This window comes from Scatophagus argus, chromosome 16 (assembly GCF_020382885.2).
Source record: "Scatophagus argus isolate fScaArg1 chromosome 16, fScaArg1.pri, whole genome shotgun sequence".
Classification (NCBI taxonomy): domain Eukaryota; kingdom Metazoa; phylum Chordata; class Actinopteri; family Scatophagidae; genus Scatophagus; species Scatophagus argus.
In genome coordinates, this window is record NC_058508.1 from 1,654,575 (window position 1) to 1,681,784 (window position 27,210).

Sequence of the window (27,210 nt, forward strand, 5' to 3'; positions counted from 1 at the left end):
GAGATGCAAAGTCACTCAGGGCAGCAAGAAGGGAACTGACAGCTGGCATGAAGAGGGATGAAAACAATTATGCTTTCAAAATCATGTGGGCAGGCATCAAGACCATCACATACTACAACAAAAGAGAGGCCCAATGGACCTGTCCCTACCAGATACCCTTAACACCACACTATTGTTTGAGGACTCTAATATCGCTACTCCCTTCAAGCTCACCCCTCCACCCAGTGAAGTGCCCCTCAGCATCACAGACACAGAGGTAAGGCACTTTGTGCAAAGGGTTAACCCTCATAAAACTGGGGTCCCGGATAAGATCTCTGAGGTGTTGACAAATATATTCAACGCCTCATTGTGTCAGACCAATGTTCCCACATACTTCAAAACAGTAGTCATCATCCCTTTACTGAAGAGCTCCACAGTGTCTTGCCTGAATTATTACAGCCCAGTGGCAATCATTTCTGCTGTCATGAAAGGTTGGTATTGTGGTAAAAGAAAGACCATCGACATGACAGTGGACCCCTATCAGTATGAGTACAGGAAGACCTGGTCCACAGCTGATGCCATCGCTTCAGTGGTTCATCTGGCCCTCACCCACCTGAAGGAAAAAGACTCCTATATCAGACTGCTTGTCCTGGATTTCAGTTCAGTTTTAAACACCATCATCCCACAAACACTGCTTAAGAAACTGGCACTACTAGGACTAAGACCCACACTCTACTCTCTGGATTTTAGAGTTTTTGACAAACAGGCCCCACACTGTCAGAATTCACAACATTCCCTCCTCCTCCATCACCCTGAACACTGGTTCCCCACAGTCTTGAGCCCCCTCCTGTGCACACTGCTAACTTACAACTGCACTGCTCACTATGCAAACAAGCACATAGTGAAAATTGTGAACAAGCACAGAATGAAATTTGCAGATGACAAAGCAGTGGTAGGACCCATTCCCAGCAAGGAGTTGGCAGGAAAGAAGTGGGAGAACTGGAGGCATGGTGCAAAGTCAGCAACCTTTGCATTAACACCCGGAAAACTAAAGAGATGATTGTGGACTTTTGCAGAAAACACACCCCTCCCCCTATCCTCTATATCAACAGAGACAAGATGAAGGCTGCTTCAAGTACTCACTTGGAGCTACAACACGATCAACATCATTAAGAAGGCACACCAACGACTCTACTTCCTGTGAAGCCTGAAGCGGGCTGGACTGGGCACCTTAGTCCTCATCTCATTCTACAGCCGTACTGTGGAGGGCATCCTCACCTTCTGTGTGGCACAGCAGCTGCACTGTTGTAGACAAAAAGGCACTGCAGCGGGTGGTTAAATCGGCCCAGAGAATCAATTCAGGTCAATTCAATTTGTTTATATAGTGGCAAATCACAGCAACAGTTAGAGCTGGTCCAGAACTCTTTTCATCCCTGCCATCAGTGATATTTACACCAGCAGGTGCATTAAGACAGCATCCTCTATCATGACAGATGCCACACACCCAGCACATGGCCCTGTTGGTCCGTCCGGCAGAAGGCTATGCAGCATCCGGACAAAATCCGTCAGACTGTGTAACAGCTTTTTCTGTAAAACTGATAAACTGCACACCCCTAAACCTTACTGTACTTTAAACACTGGACACTAAGACAACTAACATACTATGCACCCGGCTGCTGTTGCTCACCTTATCCGAATGCTGCTGTTTTACCTGAATGCTGCTGTTTACCCTGATTGTGTAATGCAATATACCACTCAGAGCATACCATAATTTTTAACTTTATGGATCCATTTTTTCTTATTTTTTGCTACTGTTGTTTTTACTCTACTGGTATTACCTTGATGCTGGTCATGGTCAGCATTCAGACATGCATTGTGACTTTCAGTTTGCTTATGAAGACAAATTCAAGTCACTAGGACTTGAATTTGTCTTCCCCTACTGGACTTGAAACTCAACATGGAATTTGTACAAACACACTTAAGACATGATTTGGATCTGGCCCCAGGTCCGGCCTTTCACCAAAACACAATTTCTGCATTGGTGCAGTAGTAGTAAATATGGACAATCTCTTTAGACTTTTAGACTGTTTAGTGAGAAAGTTTTTGTTCTCTGAATGTATACACTGTATCAACAAAAGTACTGGGACCCATCACTTTATTACTGAATTCAGGTGTGGTGTGGCGCTGTTCTTCAGGGGTTGGTGCTAGGCCCATTACTTGCAGTGAAAGGAAATCTTAATGCTTCAGCATGCCAGGAACATTTTTGGATTTTGGTTCCAACTTCCAACAACAGTTTGTTGAAGGCCCCTATTCCAGCATGACTGTGCCCCAGTGCACAAAGCAAGGTCCATAAAGACATGGTTGGATGAGTTTGGTGTGGAAGAACATGGCTGGTCTGCACAGAGCCCTGACCTCAATCCCATCCAACACCTTTGGGATGAACTGGAATGGACATTGTGAGCCTTTTTGGTCAAATATTCTACTGCATGAATGGGCAGAAATTCCCACAAAAACACTCCAAAATCTTGTGAAAAGCCTTCCCGGAAGACTAGAAGCTATTTTAGCTGCAAAGCTGTCTTGTGTATTTAGAATGTAATGTCATTAAAGTCCCTGTTGGTGTAATGGTCAGGTGTCCACTTTTGTCTATAGTGTATGTCAAGCACGCCTTTTCACTGAAGCAATAGCAATAGTAGAGTGGAGTACTGTTGGGAAGAGTCATCAGTGTGACTTTAAGGGTAGCCGGACTACTTGATTCTAAAATAAAGGTGACAAAAGATGAATAGGAACAATTACCAGCCTCACTCCTCTCCTTGTCTCTCTTTGAAAAATTCTGATCCTTTGGCTCAAAACTTCCATTTTTCATCAGGTCAATGAATGATTAACTGTTTCTATTAGCATTTTATTAGATCTCGTTTTTGAAGAGATGTATAATTAGGGCTGGAAATGGCATCTCAATCTCTCTCTCAACCTTCACTCACCCCAGCTCTCAAATTAGGCTTTGTGTCAGTCATCCTCCATTAAGATTAATGATAACTTAATAACAATACCATTACAATAGCTCCACTCCACTGCCTCCCTTTATTCTTACCTTCTCCATGCATATTTTTTTTTTTTTTACAACCACAAATGAGAGAATACGCATTCTATCCAGGATTCAAATGTAATGTTACCTACATTTGTCCACAGTCTGTGATCTATTAATGTTTAACAGGGTGGATGGCCCATACCCCAAGCCAAGATTAACCCTAAAGTGAAGACCCTAAATAAACAGAAATGTGCATTATTTTCAGGGACACTGTGACATCAGGGAGGGTGAGCATCACTTTCTGTTCCCTGTCTCCAGTACCAGGTTTTCCCTATCCCGCAGCCAGTGCAGCAGCAGCGTACAGAGGAGCCCACCTAAGAGGTCGAGGACGGACCATGTACAACACATTCAGAGCAGCCGCGCCGCCTCCTCACATTCCAGCTTATGGAGGGTGAGCATCCTTTCTTACTCTTGCCCTGTTGTCATTTCTCCCTCTCTGGACTTTCCTTCCCTCTTTCACTTATCCAATGGCAAGTCCTGAATTTCTGTGTTCAGAGTCAGCGGAGTGGTTCATGTCAGATGCGCCTCATGGCGAGAACACACTCCCCTAGCATGCTGAATCAACCATCGGGCATGCTTCAAGACATGTGCCTTTGCACACACTCATGGGGAATTACAATTTGACTGTACTGTACTGAGTGAGGCCGTTCATGGTGGAATAGGAGGTCCCCCACATCAATTTAAACTAGAGTTTACCCAGTTGCCAAGAAAAAGAAAGAAAAAGAAAGGGGAGGGAAAAAAACATATTTCCAGCCCCAGGAGCATCTCTGCCTGAATCACCATGACTGAATGATCTGAAGATGAGCCAAGCAGAGCTTGTAGGTAGTCACATTTGATTTGACATTATTCAGTTTGCTTTTTTAAAAAATAGATTATTATTTATTTATTTTGCTCTTTATGACTACTGGCAAATGGACACCAAGGAGGCTGGCTAGGGATCTATTCAAGGATGTGTTATTTTGGTTTTTTTTTTCTTGTTTACACTATTCAGGTGTTTTTAACCTAATTTCCAAAATGAAAAAAAGAACACTATACTACTGTTTAGCAAATATTAACAGTTGAGTGCATTGAGATAAACAATTAGCGGGACTAATTCTCCAGTCTGGAGCCATTAAACCATCATGGAAGAAGATAGCCCAAAAGATGATTTTTTTCTCATTTATTAAGATGTATTAAGAGTCACCTGATCAATCAGCACTGAACAGAAGTTTTCCTTTCAGAATCAAAATCAGAATTTGCCAGTTTGTTCACCTTTTCAGCAGAGCAGGAGCTTGTGTAACATTTAAATCACATGCTTCATGTATGTCTTTTGTGTAATTTATTCATTAAGTCTTTTTCCATTGCACTTTGTCACATTTTATTTTTATTCATACAGCAACATTTCCACATTAGCCAAGACTAAATTAGTGCACAATTTGACACGGACATAAAATAGGTGGATAGAAGCTCCCTTCCTGCTGGTGACAAAGCTCAAATGACAAACCTCAAAGACAAATGCTCAAAGTGAAAAATGAGTATAACATAGTTTTGATTTCCTTTGTGTTTTATTGTTTGAAGAAAAACAATATATGCAGTCCAAAATGAAAGTTGTGCCAATAAAATTCCACATTAAAAACTAGTCAAGAAATATAAGTTTGTACAATTTCTGAAACAGTATATGTCAGGAAGTAGGCTATATCAAATAGATATTATTATAATATAAATACATATTACATACATTTTTTTTCATGTATTCCAAACAATGCGTAAATGCAAAAGCATTGTTTGCTGGTGAATTTGCACTTCAGTGTACTTCGTACATGAATATCTAAAATAAAAGTTGGTATTGAAATAAAGCTGGAGGAAACTCTAAAAAATAATCTAAAAAAATAATAAAAAAGTAGTAAAACAAAAAGCATGGCTCTAGACATATAAAAAAACCCCACTATATTAAATAGATAATAAATTCAGCACAATGTGCATTTCTACAGTACTATTTTATTTTTATTCACTAATTCATTTTAGCTGTTTCAACTTTGGCATTTCTTTCAATTGCTGCATTGAGTTTCACTGACAATAGCTTGACCTCAATTGAGAAAACAACAAAGTGGAACAGACTGAATCTGTTCAGTTGCTGATCACAGTATTTCTTTTCAAAAGAGAGAGTCAGAGCAGCAGAGTAGAGAGTATGACATGACTTTGTTGTTCTGATGGAATTAGTATATGTTATACTGAACTTGCTGACACAACACAGTATTGCTTATTTTGTTAAGATCACACAGTTTCAACAGCAGAACCAAAATAGCTTTTTAATAAAATCTAAACATAAAACGAGGAAATCAGAAATAGAAGCAAACTTTTCTTCATAATTGCTGGCTGTTGGCAAGATGGCCAGAGATTAAAACATCTCCAGCTGACTGCCATCTGTTTGAAGTCACATTATCATCACTTGGTGGTTAAAATGATCTTGGTCATATTAACTAATGCTTTATTTTTTCACCAACGAAGGACTTTAGTCAGTGAACTTCAAGGTCAGAAAAGAGGCTTGGAGTTACTCAGCTCCCAACACTTGTTCACCCCTCCAATGTCCTGTGTCCACCACATACTGTTGCAGAGACACTGATTTTTAACGTGTAACTGCTCCAGACTTGACATTAATGCTAGCCTGGGCCAAGTGCACTGTGTTCAGACAGTGGAATTGAATTGTGCAGTGAAATGTGTTATGAGGTTGCCCAATCAGGCAACTGAAAAATAAATGTGATGTGCAGCGTATCATTACCTAGAAGTAAACTGCATGTTGTATCACTGAATGGGAACATGCACAAATCTGTCTCACCTGATAAGAAAATACTGGACACTATAGACAGCATCACTGCCAAATATAACATTACAAGTATTGAGTATCTCTGAAACACTGCATGTGAGAGAATTATTTTTGTTGGCCAGAAGCTCACCTTAATGACATTCTAATGAAAGCTACAGTGTAAGCATTGGAAAAGAGTGTGTCTCTTTGTAAAGTAAATCCACAATGATAAATCAGATGGACACTGACCTTCCTCTGTGAGTATTTATCCATTTCCTGTGTTATAAAAAAAAGTTATTGTTATAAAAAGCTACTATGTTTTTTTTAACCATCCACTCGCAATCCCATGATGGCTTGGCTAAATCTGTCAAAAGGCTGTGCTCCTGACCTGTTGGTCAACCCCTGGTCCCTAGCAACTATTTTCACCGAGATGGACATGAATCCTATCCCAGCTGACTGTGGGCGAGAGGCGGGTTACTCCGCACAGAGGGGCCCAGACCCAGACTCGAACAATACAAAACATGTTCCATCCAAAACATGTTATTTTGAGAAAAAGTCCCATTTTCCAGAGGCTTTCTGTAGGGGGAGTAAATAGTACCTTCACCAGCTAAGAACACTGCCACTGTGAGCATTTGTAGCACAGATACAATCACATGGAATGAGGAAGATAGGCGTTTGGGTGAACACTCTGGCACGGTATTGACAAGAGATATATGATACAGATTGTCCTTTCATTAACGCTGCTGCACCACTTAATTGCCATGGTGGTGGTCAGATGGTGAATTATTAATGTGGATTGTGATGTATTTTTATTACAACTGTCTCGAGTGGTGATGAGCCAACAAATAATTCAGTGAGGAAATCAAGTTTTGTATGTGTGTGTATGTGTGTGTGTTCATAAAATATCCCTTCATGTCTGTAACGAGGCCTGACATGACAGTCTTTAGTATCAATAAACCAATATGTGCATGTAGCTCTGCTCCAGTCCAGTAGAATACGTTTTAATGAGTCAAACGGCTCTGTGGGCCACCTCGACATTTGAGAAGTTATTGATTAAAAGAGATAACATGAAAGGTGTGAACACAGTTTATTGGCTGGTGAAATTGGAAGCGTGTTCCTCTGAGGAGCACTTAATGTTAAATGGAACTCTCATAATGCAGTGCTGACAGCAGCATCCTGCTCGTCTTGGTGGAGGCTAGATGAGGAATGCCTTTACTATTACACAAACATGTATACACTCCATAGGGAGGGAGGTTTGTAATCTCAGCACTGATGGTCATACAGTGCTTTTATATCATTAGACAAGAGTTGAAAACACACACAATAATGAAATTATGATCAATTTCTGGTTCGATTTCTGCTCAGGGTAGGGCTATATATCCGGTGCGGACCCAAGCAAGGTCCTCAGTGCCGCAAACACGTACCAGTTGGGATTTCACTTGGGTTAACAAGACCTGCATCAGGTGTTGGGGAACCACAACAACTTGATGGGAAATCAACTACCCGAACATGACATTCACCCCTGTGAGAGAGGATATATGCAGAGTTTCTGGGATAAACACACTCTTCATAACTCAGCATCTACACTAACAAAGAAACAGCTTCTAGCTGAGTGTTCCAGCATCCACAAAGGGCAATTGCCATCACATCTGGAGATTGAGATGAGGTACAGAAACATGCTACAGCAAGGGGAAGTCATGACAAGCCATGACACTTGATTGGGTACCAAACCCCAGTCACAACAAACACAGATTCACTTCACAAAAGGGCTGAAAGAGTATTTAAGAAGATGACAAAGCTGGCTACCTCACACCCCTAAGTGACAAAGTACCTTCTGAAAGTCTGATGAAAGATGTGAATGCAGCATAACATAATATCCTTACTAAGAGCATAATTGCATAACTAAGAGCATAAAAGAGCCTAATGCTTGGCTACACAATAAACACTGTAAGCCATGAAGAGCAGTATTCCATTGGAAGAGGAGGCTAGAGGCCAAGATTATGGCAACAAAGAGAGAAGCTATTCAGCTCTCAAAGTTGCAGAAAGGCACAATGAAGAAAGGCCTACCTAGGTACAAGTCTATACCTGAGGTACTGGAGACTGTCAAACAAAGACTCGTAGCTCTGGCTCGATCGATCCATGGGAACCTGCGAGATGCGAAAGCACAAGGACTCCAGGGAAGAAGTTGAGGTAGTGATATGCATTAATGGGACATAAATGTGTGCAGAAAGAGAGGGAGAGGAAAGAGCCCACACAGAGCGTGGCAGGTCACAAAAAGTTGGTTGAATGGGATGAACAAGAGATACTCTCCTGAGTATCTCTTCCCCCCTGAAGAGATACTCAGGAGAAGTAGAAGCCAGGAGAATAAACAGGATGTTCGCTCCAATCCAAAGAGTACTCTCAGTTGCTGGACAGTGCCAGGCCCTAACATGATCCACACCCAAGTCAAGTCAAGTCAAGTCAACTTTATTTGTATAGCCCATTTTTACAAGCAGTTTGTCTCAAAGGGCTTAACATAACCCACTATTTAAAAATGTCAAATGCACTCCACGAACACTGAGCAGCACAAATGAACCAGCTGCTGATGGATGGGATACCCAAGGATAGAAAGTCCTGATTGTGAAGGATCCTCAGAGAAGTGTGATTCCATTCATGTGGGCAAAACACCAGCAACAGTCATTCAGGACTTCAAGACCACGCAGATCAACCTGTGCACTGCCTGGGTTGAATACAAAAAAGTCTACAACTCAGTGCCACACACAAATACTGGATTGCCTGGAAATGTTCAACATCAGCAGGACACCAAGAGCCTTCATGAAGTAGTGAAGTACTGGCATACTGGTTCTGAAGTGAAGGAAGCTGTACAACAAAAATGAGCGAGATGTTAACTCACTGATCTACATCACCAGGATTGACAACAATGATATCAGAATGTCATTCAGACTGGATAAGTGTGGCCAGATGGTAACAAAGAGAGGGAATGGAAGGGGTTGAACTACCACAAGGAAGTCAGCCACAGTCAAATATTCAGTTCAGTTCAGTTCAGTTTATTTATATAATTTTAATTTATATAATTCACAACAAAAGTTATCTCATGACACTTTGAGCAGGTCTAGACCAAACTCTTTAATTAAATTGTAATACAGAGAACCCAACATTCCCCCTTGAGCAAGCACTTGGCGACAGTGGTGAGGAAAAAACTGCCTTTCAGAAGGCAGAAACCTCGGAGCAGGCCCCGGCTCAAGATGGGAGGCCATCTGCCTTGACCGGTTGGATTGAGAGAGAGAGAGAGAGAGAGAGAGAGAGAGAGAGGGAGAGGGGTGTGGGGCGTGAGAGAAGGAGCACACAAGCAGAGATGCATAGCAGCAGTAATAATACCAGAAGTATTGGAACTGTATACAGAAGGTACTATGGTGGTTATGATAGCAATATTAGTAACAATAATAATGGTAACAGTTGCAGCACAGTAGTAAGAGAATTAAAATAGATTATGACTAAACAGTAGTAATCGCAGTGAGTTTCAAGCAGGAGGTCCAACCACGGACCATGGGAACCTGCAAGATGAGAAAACACAAGGACTCCAGGGAAAAAGCTGAGGTAGTGATATGTATTAATGGGACATAAATGTGTGCAGGAGGAGAGGGAGAGGAAGAAGAAGAAAAAGAGCCCACACAGAGCGTGGCAGGTCACAAAAAGTTGGTTGAATGGCTACAGTAGATTCCAGGTACAACATCTGTGGTCTCTGTCCAGAAGAACACAGTTCTAGAAATAGCTAAGATATTGTGCAGAACCCTCAAACTCTCAGGCCTTTGGTAGATGACCGAAGCTTGAGGAAGACACACACACATACACATACACATACACACAATATGATCTACATAAAAAATTAAATTAAATTAAGAAAAATTGTGATTAGTTATTTAAAAATCTAGAATAGGCTCACTGAATTGCTTGCAGGGTGGGAAATAATTTAATAGAATAAAAGATTTAATAGGAAATGTAAAAACTCATTTGTCAAGCATGGATTTGGTTTATTTTTCTTAATTGATAGTTGAGACATCCCTAATGCTCTTTATAATTTAATGTACGTCAAAAATGCATTGAGATTTTTACATCATGGAAATGGTCATAACATACATTCATACATTTATAAATACTGAAAAAAGGAAAATATATACATATATGTATAGTAATTTTAAAAAATAGAAAATAAAAATATAGTGATCACATGTCGCTCACTTCCAAACAAGAAGAAATAATATAGCAAAAAGTAACATTGTACAACAGGAGAGGAATGCTTGCAAAAGTTACTAATTGTGTCAATTTGTAAGTTAATATATATGTTATATAAAATATATATGGCCTTCATTGGACATCATGCTAGAAAAACATTTATTACTTTATTATTATTATATTTTTTAGAACTTCTAGTTATGTAATATCTGTAAACATGTAAACTTAACAAAAACAAACATACCTAGTGACCTAGTGTTTTTGGACCTTCCCAGCCTCCTTAGGCAGCCAGCTATTAGAGAGCAAAGGGTTTGACTGCTATTTTCCCCTTTACCTCTGCCCCTATTCTGTTTTTGTTTTGGTTTTTGTTTTTGTTTTTGTTTGTTTGTTTGTTTGGCTGTTTTTTTCTTTGGATTGTGGAGATGGTTGGTTCTTTGGTAGCTAGCCTAGTGCCTGCATGTGAACATGCACTAATATGGATGTTTTTGCTTTATTGTGTGTTTGTTTGTCTCTTTGTTTGTGTTTGCACCCTCTGCAGTGTTGTTTACCAGGATGGATTTTATGGTGCAGATATTTATGTAAGTATTATTTATTGATATGACTTTGCATGCTACACCACCACCTCCATGATTTCTACCCTTTTACTATGCAGATACAAGCTAACAACCGCTACTCATACATAGCTTCATATTCAGCGGGGGGAGCAGACAGCTGCTCACGTCACAGCCTACACTTCAGATTACGGCCCCAGCAAAAAGACTATACAAACCTTAATAAGCACCATGAGGAAGACACAAGCTGCACTCTAACCAAAACACAAAACTGTTTACAGGTGCGAAAACAGGGGTAAGCAAATGATAAGACTAAAAGTGAAAACGTGATTTAGAAATCTTAAAGTTTGATTATTGATGTCATGATTTGATTCACTGTCAATTTTTGGTTCAGTAACTACAAAGAGGCACTATTTTCAGGCTCCTGCTGCATAAAATACAGTACAAATGCCTGACTAAACACATAAAGCAAATTGCGTCAGTATACCATACACTAAACAGAGCATCTAGTTTAGCTGAAAACGAATTATCTATGAATACTACTAGGCTGTTTTTTTTCTTTTTATTATTATTTGATCCCTTATAATTGGTTTAATAAATTATCATACAAGTAACTGAATATGTAATACTAATGGATTTGTTTAGTATATTTGAAAACATCAAAAGATTTAACATAGAAAATAATATATATTTCATATATTTTTGTCAAATAGTAAGTGAAATAAATCATCTAATCTTTTCTATACTTTTATGCTTTTGGGAAGACAGAAGTTAGATTTATTTTTTAGAACATTCTTAATTTTGATGAAATCTGAATTGAAGATATACTGTCTGTATAATGACGCAGTTCGCATACTTATACCTGGATGTTTGCCGCTCCATGCCTCTCATTGTCATGAATGTATTTACTTTGACATCATTAGGTCTCTCTTAAAAGAGATTGTGATTTCAGTGAGACTTTCTGAAGAAGTATCCCTTAACTAGCAGACATTTGAACCCAGTGAGATATGGACTTTTTAAAGAAAATAATAAATCTTGAGTTGGAAATCTATAGTTCTTTTTAATTTTAAAATTTTAGTCCCTTCAACACAAATCATTTACGCTCAACTGCTTCAGGCTACAAAACATGACTGGCCTCACTCCATTCTTTATGCTGTTAAATAAATTTCACATTTCAAGCATAGTCAAGTTGAAAAGTGAATAATAAATAAAAGGGGAATAGAAACACTTTCAGGAATGAGAACTCTCAGCAGGTCATAATTAGTGTATAAAAACGTGCAAAAAAATAGTGTTTTAGTCCTTTAACCAAATTGTTTTGTACAAGGTTTTCAAGCACTAATAGTTATTGCAGTGATGAACAACAGAACCACAAGCACACACAGGCTTCTGGGAGATACACATGCATTGTGTGTGTGCGCACGTGCGTGCATGCGTGCAGAGGAGGAGGTGCTTAAATAGCTCCCATAACATTCAACCTCTTTGACTCTGCATTAGCCCCTGTGCCCCTGCCACGAGGATTGATTGCCAGGCTGCATTCAGAACATTTAACATTCATTACCAAAGGGATCAAGAGCCCCTGATGCTGTTTGTGTTTATTAAGAAAAGTGTGCTCAATTCAAATAGCAGATTAGGTAAGACAGAACAGGAGCTCTGCCACAACAGGGCGGATCCCGTTATTGAAATATGTGTATTAAAAGGAAAACAAACTGAATAAAGAAAAAGAAAAAATATTTTCAAATAATTTTTTCACTACTATTTGTGGCCAGGCTTGAAAAAGGCTTATATTGCAAACAAGAATGCAAAACATCCTCATCCTTGAGCCTTGCATGATTTATGTTCAGCTCTTCAGTTCCTGCATATCTTTGTAGAAAAAAAAATGATGGTGTCTTCATAGTGATGACAAAAACAATTGAAAATATAAGTCAATGAAAAAAAATACTGAATGAAAATCACTGTGTTAAGCCACGCTGTTGTCATCATGGTTGATTGCAGGGTGCATCATAGCCTACCTGAGACGTTGCCTTTGGTGTCTTACGCTAAACTGACTGGCACAACACGTTTATCTGTAGCTCAAGAAAAACTCACTCTGCTGCATATTGTGCTTCAGATTAAAAGCATTTTCATTGTGAAGCAGCTTGCTACTGAATTAACAAATACAGTTAACAGGCCTTCTCTTCGGTATAAATCTGTCTACACAACAAAGTCAGTTTTAAACATTACAGTGAGAAATAGTGCAAGAAGTGAGCTATTGGTTTGGAGCTGCAGAATACAGGTTTTCTTATTGGTGCTACACAACAAATAATTAAAACTGTGAGTTCTTGGAGAGCTATTGTTATTTGAATAATAGCTTTTATTTTACATTTTACTTTATCAAGAAACACGTGAACATATCAGTTGAAAATATCTGTTGCTATGGGGATTTTACTTTTGGCCAAGCTGCAAGAAGACAGGGCCACAGCATTAGGGTGAGCCCTCAACTTTGTTACTGAAAGTTAGTGAAGATGGATGAATAGACAGTAAGAGGAGTCCTGCTTGACTTTATTTTCCTTGAGTGAATCAGCAAAATGTGATGGATTAGAACACTGATGGACTTCCCTGTATGAGATTATGTGTGTGGAGTGGCCAGACCTTGATGAGAGACACCAGCTATTAATCTCCTTTCCTAACACACACACACAGGCCTGCACACAGAGCTGTCGGGTTGTCATTAGTCACTCAGTCAGGAGTGACAGTCCACAGTGGCTGGTGACTAACACAGGCCAACCTGTTCATCTTCCTGCCAAGGCCCATCATCACACGCACATGCAAGTATCACTTACTCACCTCCACAGTTTATAGTGGTAATAATACATTTCACGTCAGGAGAGACACGCTGTTTCAGTCATAGAGTGTGGGGTGGAAGGTGAAATGATGTGAGAAGTGCTGGAGTTGTCACTGAGTCTGGGATAGAGAAAAATGACTTTTGTTTTATGATAAATGAAAGCTGGGGTTCTCATCCATGTGCCATTTACAGTCACATTTAAAAAAAAAAGGTATAAAAGTGGTGGATGGAATACATAGACAGATCCCAGCACAGTGCAACGTCACATAATCATCAATTTGATACTACATACACAACGTCAAGATGTGTTCAAAGAAAGACACGGAGCATAGGAAATTATACACAGCGAAACAGAACTTTCCAGGGAACAACAACGACTGTTTGCAAGTTACAGTTACACCCCAAGTCAAGACAAACAGGCACCACTATTTGCCGTTCATTTACATTTTTAAAGAGCTAGAGACCAGTTAGTATAGTGAATTTACAAAAGTAATCAATGCTTTTAACATTTAAAACTAATTAGAAATTATCGTCTTCCTGTGAGACATTTATAGTTGTTTGTAATTTGCATGTTGTCATCTTTTTTCTTTTTTCTTTTTTTTTTTTTTGACCACAGCGTACTGTAGTAGTGCACCTTTCTATCTCAATTCTACAATGCTGCCATTGACTGGTTCAAAATAATCCAGAAGTGAGGACAGGAAGATGAACACCTACTTTCCATAACATAAATCCAGAGACTACATGTCCAGGGAAGTAAAAGTTGACTGTTATTAATTTCAAACTGATTTGGTCCAGTCCAAGTTTCACATTCATGGCTTGAACTGGCCTAGTCAAGCCCCATCCCCTGATTCTAAACCTAACTATAACTAAAATTAGGACTAAATAAGACTGACATAAGTGATGTGCACTTCAACAGTTAGTGAAAGGCCAGATGTATACGGATATTTACAATATTTGTCTCTCTTTTCTTATTTCCTTGGTGCCTCTAGACTTCAATAAACATTTAAAAACATATCTGCATTTGCTTGTGTTTTCTTTGTTTGCAGTGTGTTTCTGTATGGCACATAATGTATGTGTAGTCAAAATGGTATGTGTGTTTGTACCGTTTTGTTCATTTGCTTTGCACTTGCAGTGCGTTGAGCTGTCTCTTATATCAAAGCTACATTAATGGATTGTTATGCCCACTGAGGGCAATAAAACATGATTCATTACATAACAATATGTAAATGTTGTGTTTAAAGCTTAACCAATATTTACAAGTTGTTATGTTCTATACCAAATACAGAGAAAAATATCTGCGCTAAAAGCTTGACTGAGTTCACCAAATAGTATCTAGCAAGTAGTGTACTGTGGGTTAATCGATGTTTCTCCACCTCCCACTTTACAAAAATGAAGCCCAAATATGCTAGATAAGAGCTCTGCCACCTTGTGCTGGTTTTGGAGCCAGAGTCTGTGCAGTCGCAAATTGGACTTGCAGTATCGAGTTTCCACCCATATTTCCACACAATTTCCTAACCCAGCAGCACTGGTATGACAAAGTGCTGATAAACACTGTTATAGCCGATTCACACATATGCCAAGTGCAGTTTTGTTCTGAATAATTACTAAAAAAATCAAGGGAAAATTGTTCAAGGGAGAACAAAACTGCATTCTGCTTTGTTCCAAGTAACCTTGCCAAACAGGCTTAGGATTACAACAGTTCTTAGAAAAAAAAAACAAAACAAACAAAAAAACAAAGCAAAACAGTGTTGCAGGGGCTGCAAAACAGTTTACCTCCAATTTCATGAAGAACACCAGGACATTGTTTTGCACGGTCTTTAGCGGTAATTTTTGATGGTAAATGTGAGACGTTTGAGTCGCACATGCCTGCGTTGCATGCCAGTGTATGTTTGATGTGCTTCCATGCGGACTGTTATGATTGGTGGAACTCGCGGAAAGCACCAATGATTGGTCCAATTTGCAGAAAAGTTGTGGTGACCAGACAAAGTTGCAAGCTCCTGCATAATTTGTGGGGATTGGTTGAATTTGCGTTAATTGTTGAGATCGCAACATCGCAAATTCCTGGAGGGACTGATAAATGAATAACATAATATAAAACAAATGCAATAAAACAAATCGAGTAAGAAATACCACATGGTTCTGGACAACATACACCGTTGTCATTACCAAAATACTATCACTAATAATAATACCAAAGCATCAGTATAAAAGTTTCATCACAACATAATGAGTAAAAATAGTCGACAGTGCACATTTTTATAAGGTGCCAAATGTGGGAATTTTAGTTTAAAACATTCAAAAATTAAGTAAAATTAACAAAAGAATATGAAGAAATGACCACTGACCCTATTAAGTTCACTAAAAGTGAAGCCAAATCATCTGAAGTAGGTGGCAGGCTCCCCTTCCATGTCAGCATATGGGACATGGGCTACACTAAATACATGAGAACACATCAAATAATTTTTTCCCATAAATATGGTTTCTGTCATTTTAGGTAATTCTTAGCACATTTATGTTTAAGTGTTAATTAATGTTTGCTTTTAATTGTTTGTCTATGTTTGCTGCTACTGATTGTGTCATATGGGTGTATGGGCTGGAACTTGATCTCACTACTGCACAGACTCTGGCTCCAAATGATGTCATTAGCGCAAGATGTCAGCACTCACATTCAGGGCATTTGGACTTTACTTTTGTACAGTGGGACGAAGTTGAGACGTGTCATATGTCTTCTTGGTACTATGTTGCAAAGATGTCTATGTAGCAAGTTATTCAGCTAGCCACAGGCTGTCTGTTTCGTAATACTAGCACATAATAATAGTTAGTGGTGTTGTCAAACTGGCATCTTGATCTCTGACGCTGCTGAGATAGTTCCATTGCCCACAGTGAAAACACCAACAGCTCTGAAAGGCTCTCAACTGTCCAGGCAGACCTGAGTCAGCTAATAGGGCTACTAGAGTTGCATAGCTACCTGAGGTAGCTAACTAATGGCAGCAAGTGGTCAAAGGTATCTAGACAGCTACAGTGAAGATTATTCTTCCTTGCTTAAAACTTTACAGCCCTGTGTTATAGTTTTACACATGATACTGTACATCTTCTTGATAAAGCGCAAGTCCTGTTACTGCTGCCAACATCATCCTTTATTTTTTAGTATCAGACCGACCTACAGACAGTCAGTGAACTCAGCAGCTCAACAGTGAGACATAGGGTCATCGTGGAATTCAAGGAGATAATAGGTTGTTCACCACGCTACCAGCTGAGAACATTTAGGTCGTGTCCTCGGTATATTTTCTGGAAAATCAGGGGATTTAACAATTTCAGTCAAATTCCACAATTTTTAAAAAAAAACAACAAACATACATTTCTTTTTTTAGACTTAATGTTGTACAATATTTAGTCTCACAGAAAAACACATACGAATTTATCATATTGAAATGTACCTTATATGATATATGTCGTATATTGCTTTATCACAGATAAGAACATTTTGGTTTAGACAATTCATGTGTGTAATTTACAGTACAGGCATTAAATACAGTAGAAATGATGAGAAAAATATAATAATTCAGAATACTGAACTCACCAACTCTTTGTGTTTTTGTGTGTGTATGTGTGTGTGTCTGGGTTTCCAGGGTGGTTACGCTGCCTACAGATATGCCCAACCTACTGCTACCACAGCTGCTGCATACAGTGACAGGTAAGATATAAACTGTCACTGACACATTACGGGATTTGTTTTCATTATATTTGATGTTGACAGGATATAATAATGGCATTTGTCCGATTTGCACTGGCTTTATTTACAAGGCATTGAGTCTTGGACTTGGTCTGCATTAACATGGACAATGATGTGTTCATATACCATTCAGTAATAAAGAGATATGTCCAAATACTTTTGTATATATGGCGTGGAATGTACAACCAGTAACCAGTTTTCACTCTCAACAAACGAGGTTTGCAAAACTCAGACAGAAAATTTTAAATTTAAGCAAGTGTTTTCAGCAAATGGGAGACAGGGAAATTTTACTCGATGCACACAACCCTAAGAATGGGCAATAGTGTGACATTCTGTTTCAGTACTATCTTGTGGTATAGTATATTACTATGTTATCTCCCCTTCATGTGTCACAGACATGTTGGACTTTTGTTGTCTTTCTTTCTTTCTCTACTACCTGAGTATTCTTTACTTCTCCTCATATTCTTTTCTGTTTTGGTGGCATTTCCTCTCAAGGCCTGTCTCCTCTCCCTGCAGCTGTCCCTCAGATCTGCAGGGTACAGCTTCACTGATGCAAACTAAATCTTTACAAAGCCCTCTCTTTCCTTCTGCAACCATTCGCTGATTTGAAAGTTCAGTTTCATGCAAAAAGATCTTAAGATAAGCCTCACTGTTGCTGTCCTACAGTTTAATAGTCAATCATAACCCTGAATTTTCAGTAGCCATGGTGTAATTATCCTTTTACAAAATAAAGATTATTAAAAAGGTAACATGCAACATAAATGTGACAAAAACAAGGAAACAAGTTTGTTGTATAAATATCAAAATAGCATCAGTAGCAAATTAAAACAGTTTAGACACATGGCTTTTTTTTTTTTTTTACAATATATTAAAATATATGTATATAATATATGGGAAAGTATGGCCTGAATCCAGCCCAGAGGTAAAATACTGTGTAATCTGCAGTTTCGACTGATGCACATTTTTTAAAATTCTGGCGATAAGGTTACTAACACTCAGTAAGCAGGATAACCCAGACCCATATTCTTCTAATAATCTCCCTTGCCAACCACCACACACACATTTAAGATAACATAGAAACAGATCCATAATGTACAGGCTGAATACTCATGAAGGTCGGCGTTTGATCTCTGACTCAGTACTTCCCTTAGAAAGACTCAACAAAAACAGGACAACAGCACAATTACGTTGGATTGCTCTGCAGCTTATAGTTGCTTCAGTCTCTTGAGATGTCCTTCCTGTAAGACATCACTTTGTATATGATAAAAAAAACAACAACAATAAAAATACAACATAGAGTCATAGATACGGTCTGGTTAATGTGGAAATACTCGCCGGAACACTGGAAAAGGCTTGAAGTGAAATAGTGGTTTCTAGGGTTGAAATAATATTCAAGTGTGTCTTAACTCCCATATGCCCCCCACCATTTTATTAATAATAGATAGATTCATGACACAATGAATAATTTGTTTTAAATTAGTAAGCACTGGTGTGTCGATTTAGTGTCGAATTGCATAGGACTTTCAGATGTCTGTCCTTTTTATTTAATTCATTATTCATCTTCTGCGTCAGATTCCCTATAATCTTTTTTTTTCTTTTTTTTTTAAAGCTTAGTATGAATTAATAATCTTGGGTGGTAGTTAGTTCAGGATGTAAAATTATTATATTGCAGACTGTAGCTCTAGACAATAAGAGCAGCTAATATGTTAGCAGACATAGTAGATACACTTCACTTAAAAACAAGCTATTATGCTTGAATGATGACACTCGCTATATTTGCCAAGAAAGAATTAAGGCAAAATTAGAAGTGGAAAAGATTTATTCATTGCCTCAGTACTTTTATTAATTTTAAATTACACTTGCGTTACATTCTTGAAACTTGGTGATATGATGAATACTGAGTCTTAAGGAATAACTACAGAAAATTGCTGTAAACCCTTCATGCTAATGTAGTTCTACACCAAAACACTACACTACTGTGTTGGCTGTATTGGCATTGAAATTCAAAACACAATAATTTATAAACTGTACATGGACCTTATATGAAATTGTTCATATTGTTCATCAAACAATATTAAGCCAAAGGGTTGCTATTCTCAGTACTCACAAGGCCATCTGCAAAGTCTAACAACTGCAACCAAGCGCAATCAATTTGGATTAGTTCAATTGGAATAATTACATGAACCATCTAATTTAAATCCCACCTGTTTATTTTACACACAGGTGATAGATAGTGGTAGCTACTCTCAATAGAACCACTAGTTGGTTTAACTGTAATGTTCTGCAGAAATGAATAGGCCCAAATCAGAAGGTGACTTTTGCTTTTGAAACACTATTTTAAGTTATGTGAGGTGAGGGAGAGAGTGGCGCAGTAAATAGGTTCCTGAAAATATTTTGGAATAAAAGTCTTATTAAGAAATTAAGGATTTCTGTCCACTGGCACAATGGATGGCTTTTAAGTCGAAACAGATACAGATGTTTATAACAGCATAATGCACAAACCTTAACAGGACATCTATTGCAAATTGACAAATTTTGTAAATTTGCCAATGTAATGTCAGTGAATGTTCAAGTTCTTCACAAATTTATGATTTTTTTTTCATGTAAATTTACCACTTAATCTCAGAATGTTTTTATTTTCCTTAGATTTCAATCATACTACGAATAAAAGAGTCCAGCAGACAAAGTAGAGTACTTATGACAAAAAAACTGTCTGCAGTGCACTGCTCATAAGCCTTCCTGGCTTTGTTGGCAGCCATGAAGTTAGATTTGTCTGTTTTGCTTTTCTTTAAACTTACGTCTCATGTCTCTGATAAACTCATTGTACACTACCTGTCTAGCTTCGAGCAGCAGACTGACAAAAATACATTATTTGGTGAGCATAGTAGAGCATGTAACAACTAAAGAGCCAGCTAATCTCTGCAACTGATCAAACAGGAACTCAAAGGAGAGTGAACATTGGATTTGCATTCAGGTGGATGCAGACACTACTGCAAATTAACTCAAAAAGTTAAAGCAAGGCGCCTGGACATGTGAAGATTGACAATCTTCATGAATATGACCTGGATAACTGAGAATCTCCACAGAAATCCTGAAAATTAATGAAACAATTTATTTTCTGTGTCTGCTGATGGTGTTCTGGCAACTATTTGCCACAACTTCTTCGCTGTATTGTATGTTGTGTTATCAGCTTGTTTTACTGCCCCTAGTTGGCCAAACAATCAGTTAATGGAGCTTTAAACAAACAAAGGCTTACAAGCAGAATGTTTCTCACTGGGGGCTTGCTTGTGTGCCTGTGTAGCCTTGATGTGCCCATCTGTGCACAGCCACACTGGCACTGTGTGGGTCATGTTCATTGCCATGACAGTCACAAATGAGTAGCAGCCGCAGCTGCTTTCATGAGGCTTGACCAGACCCGGTCTTGTTCACACAGCATGCACACCAATACAAATGCAATACAGTCGCTGATGCATGACGCATGAATGCATGCATGTTATTGTGGCCATGCATGCATGCACATTAAAAGCATCCTCAAATTACTACACACATGCACATGGGTGAAAACAGACTTTTTTGGCCCTTTACCAGAGCAGGAACTGTTATACCCAGAATCAAATCCTATCCTATCAGAATTTGTTTTTGTAATAAAGTCATTTATTTGGACAGCTGGATGAAAAATAATGTGCTCAAGCTTTGTGACCCAAAATGTTACCCCTCCTGTCAATTCTCAGCTCTAAACATTTACTGACGCATAGACAGATTACCTTGAATACCGCTGAGAGTGTTGTGAATCTTTAACTTTGGAAAGAGTCTCATCTTTGTGCATTAAGCATGGAGACAGAGTCATCACATAGTCTAGGTTACATAGAGAATGGAAACAAGTGGAAACAGCTAGCCTGGCTCAACATGTGACTGGACAGGTACTTGTGCTAAAACACATTTACTTTTGTTGGTTTGCAGGTCACCTCTTGCATATATGCCCTAACTTTTCCTCCAGTGCCACCATAAATCTAACCTGGTTTACCATGCTAACATTTGCTAATATTAGCATAAAACAACAAGTACAGCTGACATTGATGGAAAATTTGACCACCATAAACCAAAGATTTATTTATTTATTTATTTATTTTTTGCTTGAATTTCTCGGTTATGTTAGTATTAGCAGATGTTAGCATGGTAGTTGATGAACATGGTAAACATTATCCCCATATAACATCAGCATACTAGCATTGTTATGGTGACCATGTTAGTATGCTTATGTAGCATTGAGCTCAAAGCACCACTGTAACAAAGCACACTCTCACAGAGATGCTGATGTGATTCCAGCTTTGTACATAATATACACACACATGTGAAATCTTTCTCTCAGCAAGAAAATGTTCAAAAGGGAACATTTTTCAAAATATAGGTTGTTATTCTACCAGATTTACCAGTTTTATGTCATCAGGCTGAAGTGATTTAGATACTTGATGGATATTATTATAGTTGTATAACTGTGTGCTCTTGTAGAATTATTCCTTTCCCATCAGAAACCTTGTGCATTTGACCAAACTCCCAACCATTTAGTTGAGCTGTTGAAAATGTTGTTTCCATGTTTATCTTTTCACCTCAGGGTCATTTTAAAAATGCATTTGACTCAAATTGCATTTGAATTTGTGTTGTGGTTACAGTTTATCACACACTTTCGCACATGCACACTGTCACACACACACTGATGATGGGTTAGAGCCCTGCGCTGTGAGATAAGATAGGTCAAATGCGGTGCTGGGCTGAGTGTGGGTGTTGAGGGGGCTGCATGGTGAATAGCAATGTCCAAAACTAATCGGGATTAACTTCTAATCGCTTCAACCACTGGGCCACTATGCAAATCAGCTCAATTATGGGCACAGGCCCTGGCCCCTGATTGGCCCTTATCATGACTAGGCTAGGAAATGGAGTGGAAGAAGGAGGGGACTGGTTGGCCACAGCATGGCTGCTCAGTTGGAATAAACACTGCAGTTGTATAGTTCTTTCTAGAAAACTCGTCCTCTATTCTTTGTTTATATATTTAGTCCATTTTCACAAGACTTATCATAACCACTGGGATTATTAAATTGAATGGATCTGTACACATGACAAAAATTAGGTACTTATGAGAAGTCAAATTTATGACACAGTAAGTCAGAATTTTTAGTGTTTAATTCTGAATTATTAAGGTCACCATCCTCTGTCTTTCTAGTTCTCTAATTTTGATATACGCAAAAAATGATTTTTACTGAAACTTGGATATGCTATGTGCTAATTCTGATTTTGACTGTATTAGTGTAAGCGCATGTTTTTATAGTACTTGATCATTTTAAATTAAAAAAGTTGAAACTACCACTTATTATTCACAGATTTCAAGTCAGAATTTTTTTTCCTTTTTTCTTGAGAGACGTGATTAACATTGCAGCCTGCGGTTTTAGTCTGCATTGTAGTCTAATTGCCACTTGTGAGGCTTCATCATCAACTTAGAGAGGCAATGAAACAGTGACTTTGTCACCTTAATTATGAATTTGATATTTACACTTTCTGAAGACTAGATGTTGACATTGATGATATACATTCATCCATCCATCCATTTTCTTCCGCTTTATCCGAGAGGGCTGCAACTTGAGCAGGGATATCTTGACATCACTTTCCCCAGACACTTCCTCCAGGTCTTCCGGGTGGACCTCAAAGCGTTCCCAGGCCATCCATGTGACATAGTCCCCTCAGTGTGTCCTGGGTCTTCCTCGGGTCCTCCTCCTGGTGGGACATGCCCGAAACACCTTCCCAGGGAGGCGTCCAGGAGACATCCAAAACAGATGGCCAAGCCACCCCAACTGGCTCCTCTTGATGTAGAGGAGCAATGGCGCTACTCCAAGCTCCTCCCGGGTGACAGAGCTCCTCACCCTATCTCTAAGGGAGCACCCCGCCATCCCGTGGAGGAAGCTCATTTCAGCCGCTTGTATCCAGGATCTCGTTCTTTAGGGCATGACCCAAAGTTCATGACCATAGGTGAGGGTAGGAACGTAGATTGAGTGGTAAATCGTGGTCCTCGCCTTTTGGCTAAGGTCTTTCTTCACCACAATGGACTGATACATCGATCGCATTACTGCTGTCGCTGCACCAATCCGTCTGTCAATTTCATGCTCCCATCTTCCCTCACTCGTGAACAAGACAACGAGGTACTTGAACACCTCCACTTCAGGCATAAGCTCTCCTCTGACCTGGAGGGGACAAACCACCTTTTTCCCAGTCGAGAACCATGGCCTCAGATTTGGAGGTGCTGATTCTCATGCCAGCCGCTTCACACTCAGCTGCAACCCCCCCTAGTGCACACTGAAGGTCCTGGCTTGAAGAAGCCAACAGGACAACATCATCTGCAAAAAGCAGAGATGAAATCCTGTGGTTCCCAAACTGGGCACCCTCCGGCCCCTGGCTGTGCCTAGAAACCCTGTCCATGAAAATAGCGAACAGGACCTTGATGATATGTACAATATTAACATGTCTCTTCATCATTATCTGTTTTTTCATGTGTTTCTGCAGCTACGGACGAGTATATGCTGCTGACCCCTACAACCACTCACTCACTCCAGCAGCCACATACAGCGTTGGTGCCATGGTAAGACTATCAGTGTCACACATCTGTTTTCCTGGCCCTCTTCACATTGTGCATCATCCCACTTCTCATTTTCAAAGTTTCTAAAATCAAACTTTTTGTTTTCCAAATCTCTAGAAATGTATCTTTAAAATACATGTTACAACTGAACTCCTTGTCCCAGAGTTGTACTGCGTCCACAAGCTTAAGTGGAGTAAGAATAATGAAGGCTAACTGACCAGCTGTCTCCTATGGTGTTGTTTATTAGGGCAATGTCAACATTATTCTGATAATTTCTAATGGCAACTTAGTAATTTTTAAAAAATTAAACACCATAAAAATATGTATGATCACAACAAATGCTGCTCCATCAAATACAAAAATAAACTAAATATTTTTAGAGCTACATGAGCTAAATGTCTTACTTTAATGTAGTACAATCTGATGCTTTACCTTTGTAATGTAGACACTGTAGGCCTGTAAACTGAGTTCCCTCCTCTGGTACAGCAATTGCCATCTTACCCTGATTTGTGAACAAGACTCCAAAGACACTTAAATTCATTTCTTCATTTGAGTTCTCGATCGACCCTAACCATCTGATGAAGTTATCAGAACAACATTAAAGAGATGTGATTTTGAGGTAATCATATCACCACACCCTTCATTCAATCTGTCCGTGAAACTCACAAACTGAATCGATGACAAGGTTTAACCTTGTCAGAACCGGGGAGAATAAAGATACATTTCCCACTTTTGTTATACAAGGCCCAGATGGCAGGTGGGAATGGCCTTAACATCCTGCACTCCCATGGAACTTCCCACCAAAACTACCAAGGAGATGTGGCTTTCTGTAAGAATACCAAGCACATGCAGAATGGACAAAGCAAATTCTTTGCCCAGTATTCTTGCAACTAAAGATCTGGGCTACTGCTTTCCAGTACCATGGCATAAGCTCTCTCAGAGAGGCTGTGAAATGTAATATTTTTATAACTGGGGCACACCTTGCATTTCTTTCAACTCAGCTTGTTTACTTTCTAAAAAGAGTTCTTTATGAAATTTTATAGAACCCCATTTCAGTAATATTTCTGCCAATGAACTCATTTACTGAATCTAATTAGATTCAGTAAATTCACCGCATGTGGTAACAGAGACAGGAGTCAAGCAAAGAATAATCCCAACGAGAGTGGTCCATCAAGACAACAAAATGAAATCAAAAATCAGACACAGTTTAAACTAATCAGGGCTATCACAAAGGTGGGATGGAGATACAGAAACATAACTCAGAATATGACACATGACAAGAGTGAATATAATAAAACAGGAAATAACTAAAGTAGAACTCAAACCATGACAAGCAGAAGAGTAATTAAAACAAAAAGATGTAATAATCGTTTGTTAGCTGAGAAGTCAGAAAATCTTACATGTAGAAAAATGTAACCAGAAAAAGTGCAAAAATATTAAGTTTATTAAATGTATCTACCATATTTAAATCACCAATGTAGTCTGTTTACTCTTGAAATACTGCAAATCTGATGTTTTATTTACATGTTTACTGCAAGTGCTTTGGTCTTGCAGTATTATTATGTTTGGGAGAGCACTGATACAAAACCTTTAGGAAAAACAAAGTCAGTGAAAATTACACCCTCGTATTAACACTGACTTGACCAAATTTAGCCTTTAACGGTAAGACCATACTGTCCTCACCATTCACCATTTTGTACTTGAAACACAAATAATCTGCTTTCGCTATGTGCAGGGCATAATAGCCATCATTTTTCAAATGATGGCTATTATCAAATTTCTTTTACATTTAAAGTACTTTGAAAGATAGCTCACTACGCATGACAATCATCAGTATTATAGATAAAACTATTATATGTAATTATTTTTTCCATTTGACAGCCCTCTTTTACAAAGGCAAAGAAGACTGTGAAAGATGCAACCAATGTATACACGTGTCCAATGCATAGACATTACCTAAAGTGACTTAGGGAACTAGTTTATTGATTCATACACTAAAAACAATTGTACTGTTAGCTATAAATTACATTTTGCCAGCCACACTCAAAAAGCTCCACACATGTTCATCTCTTTTTACTGTCCCCTCCCCATCCCATTCTCTTCTTCAGTCAATATGCATGAGCTTTTCTGCAGCGCTGACATTTCCTCACTTAAACTTAATTGAATTTGTCTGTGCTGCTAACGGCAATCCAAATGACACATTAATCCAGCCTGTAAAAGGTGATGAATGTCTTCATGCCTTGGCAGCCCAGTCCATGTTAGTTATTATATTTCTAATTTGGTGGATACCACCTCACCCCACACTCCCTGGTAATAAAATAATTAGTCATTTTGATAATTAAATCCCTTGTGGTGCCACAGTCACACAATGAGGAGGCAAGAGTGGAAAGAACTGAGTAAGAAAGCTGGGTGGACCTAAGGGACAGATTGTCAGACCTTACTGGTTAGGTGCAAACAACATGCTCAAAATTGAACAGACTTTATCATCATCATCAACAGTGAAAAGACACTTGCTTAATTACTTTGTAATGCAAGTTTCCTAAGTCTCTTAGTTCCACAGTTAGCATTATAAACAATTGTTGTTGTTTCTGCTGCCATGTGCACCTGCCACAAAGAAACACTTTTATTTGAATTTACATTATATTTCTTCGTTCTCTTAATTATTTGTCTCAGTTGTGATATCTTTGTCAGTGGTTACATCCTTGATATTTATGCAGTGCTGGTGAGTGTACATTTTATAGTAGCTTGTTGTTAGATCAGCTATGTTCACGTTTTTATCGCATTTCAATTCAGTTCGTTTTAATTTATGTGTAGAGCACCGAAAAATAACAAACTTTAATGTAATCTTTAATATTGACAGATATTGACGCATTTTTTATTTTTGTTATTCACAAAAAAAATTTAAAAATCTCTTTCAAAGGGAAAACAGATTTCTGAAAACTGATTGTCAATTAATTAAAAATATATAATGTTAAATAAGTGACATACTGCATGTGCGTAAATATTTGTCCCTTTTATCAGAATCAGAATCAGAATCAGAATTCCTTTATTAATCCCTGGAGGGAAATTCTTGTTTCTACAGACAATTGCACATGCAGTATTCCCGACCAAGAAAGGAGAAAAGTGCAGAGTATATAAATAGGATAAACAAAAACTAAAATCTCAAGTACAGTAGTATTTACAAAAACTGTATTCAAAAAATTTTTTAAGAAAATTTAAAAATACAGGTATGTACAATGTGTAAAAGTAGCCAATATGTACATTGTATAAACAGTGAGTGTGTCCGTCACAGTGCTGAGTTTAACAGTTTGATGGCGACAGGCAGGAATGATTTCCTGTGTCGCTCTGTGGTGCATCGTGGCAGTATGAGTCTGTTGCTGAACGAGCTCCTGTAGCCGATCAGC

The 27,210-nt window shown here is 38.6% G+C and overlaps 1 protein-coding gene across 8 annotated transcripts in view; it reads left to right on the forward strand.

Moving 5' to 3' along the window:
• Positions 1-27,210, forward strand: part of rbfox1 (RNA binding fox-1 homolog 1) — a 129,457-nt gene that overhangs the window by 96,807 nt on the left and 5,440 nt on the right. For 5 of the 8 annotated variants that reach the window (XR_006845619.1, XM_046414763.1, XM_046414764.1 and 2 more), the window contains exons 8-11: positions 3,323-3,455; positions 10,618-10,657; positions 17,081-17,145; positions 23,734-23,809. Coding sequence is in view for 6 of the 8 variants with exons in the window: in XM_046414763.1 (XP_046270719.1) it covers positions 3,323-3,455; positions 10,618-10,657; positions 17,081-17,145; positions 23,734-23,809 (314 nt within the window). In the remaining 2 variants the exon portion in view is untranslated. The remainder of the gene's footprint in view (positions 1-3,322; positions 3,456-10,617; positions 10,658-17,080; positions 17,146-23,733; positions 23,810-27,210) is intronic. The other 3 variants (XR_006845620.1, XM_046414768.1, XM_046414767.1) reach the window with 1 other exon arrangement.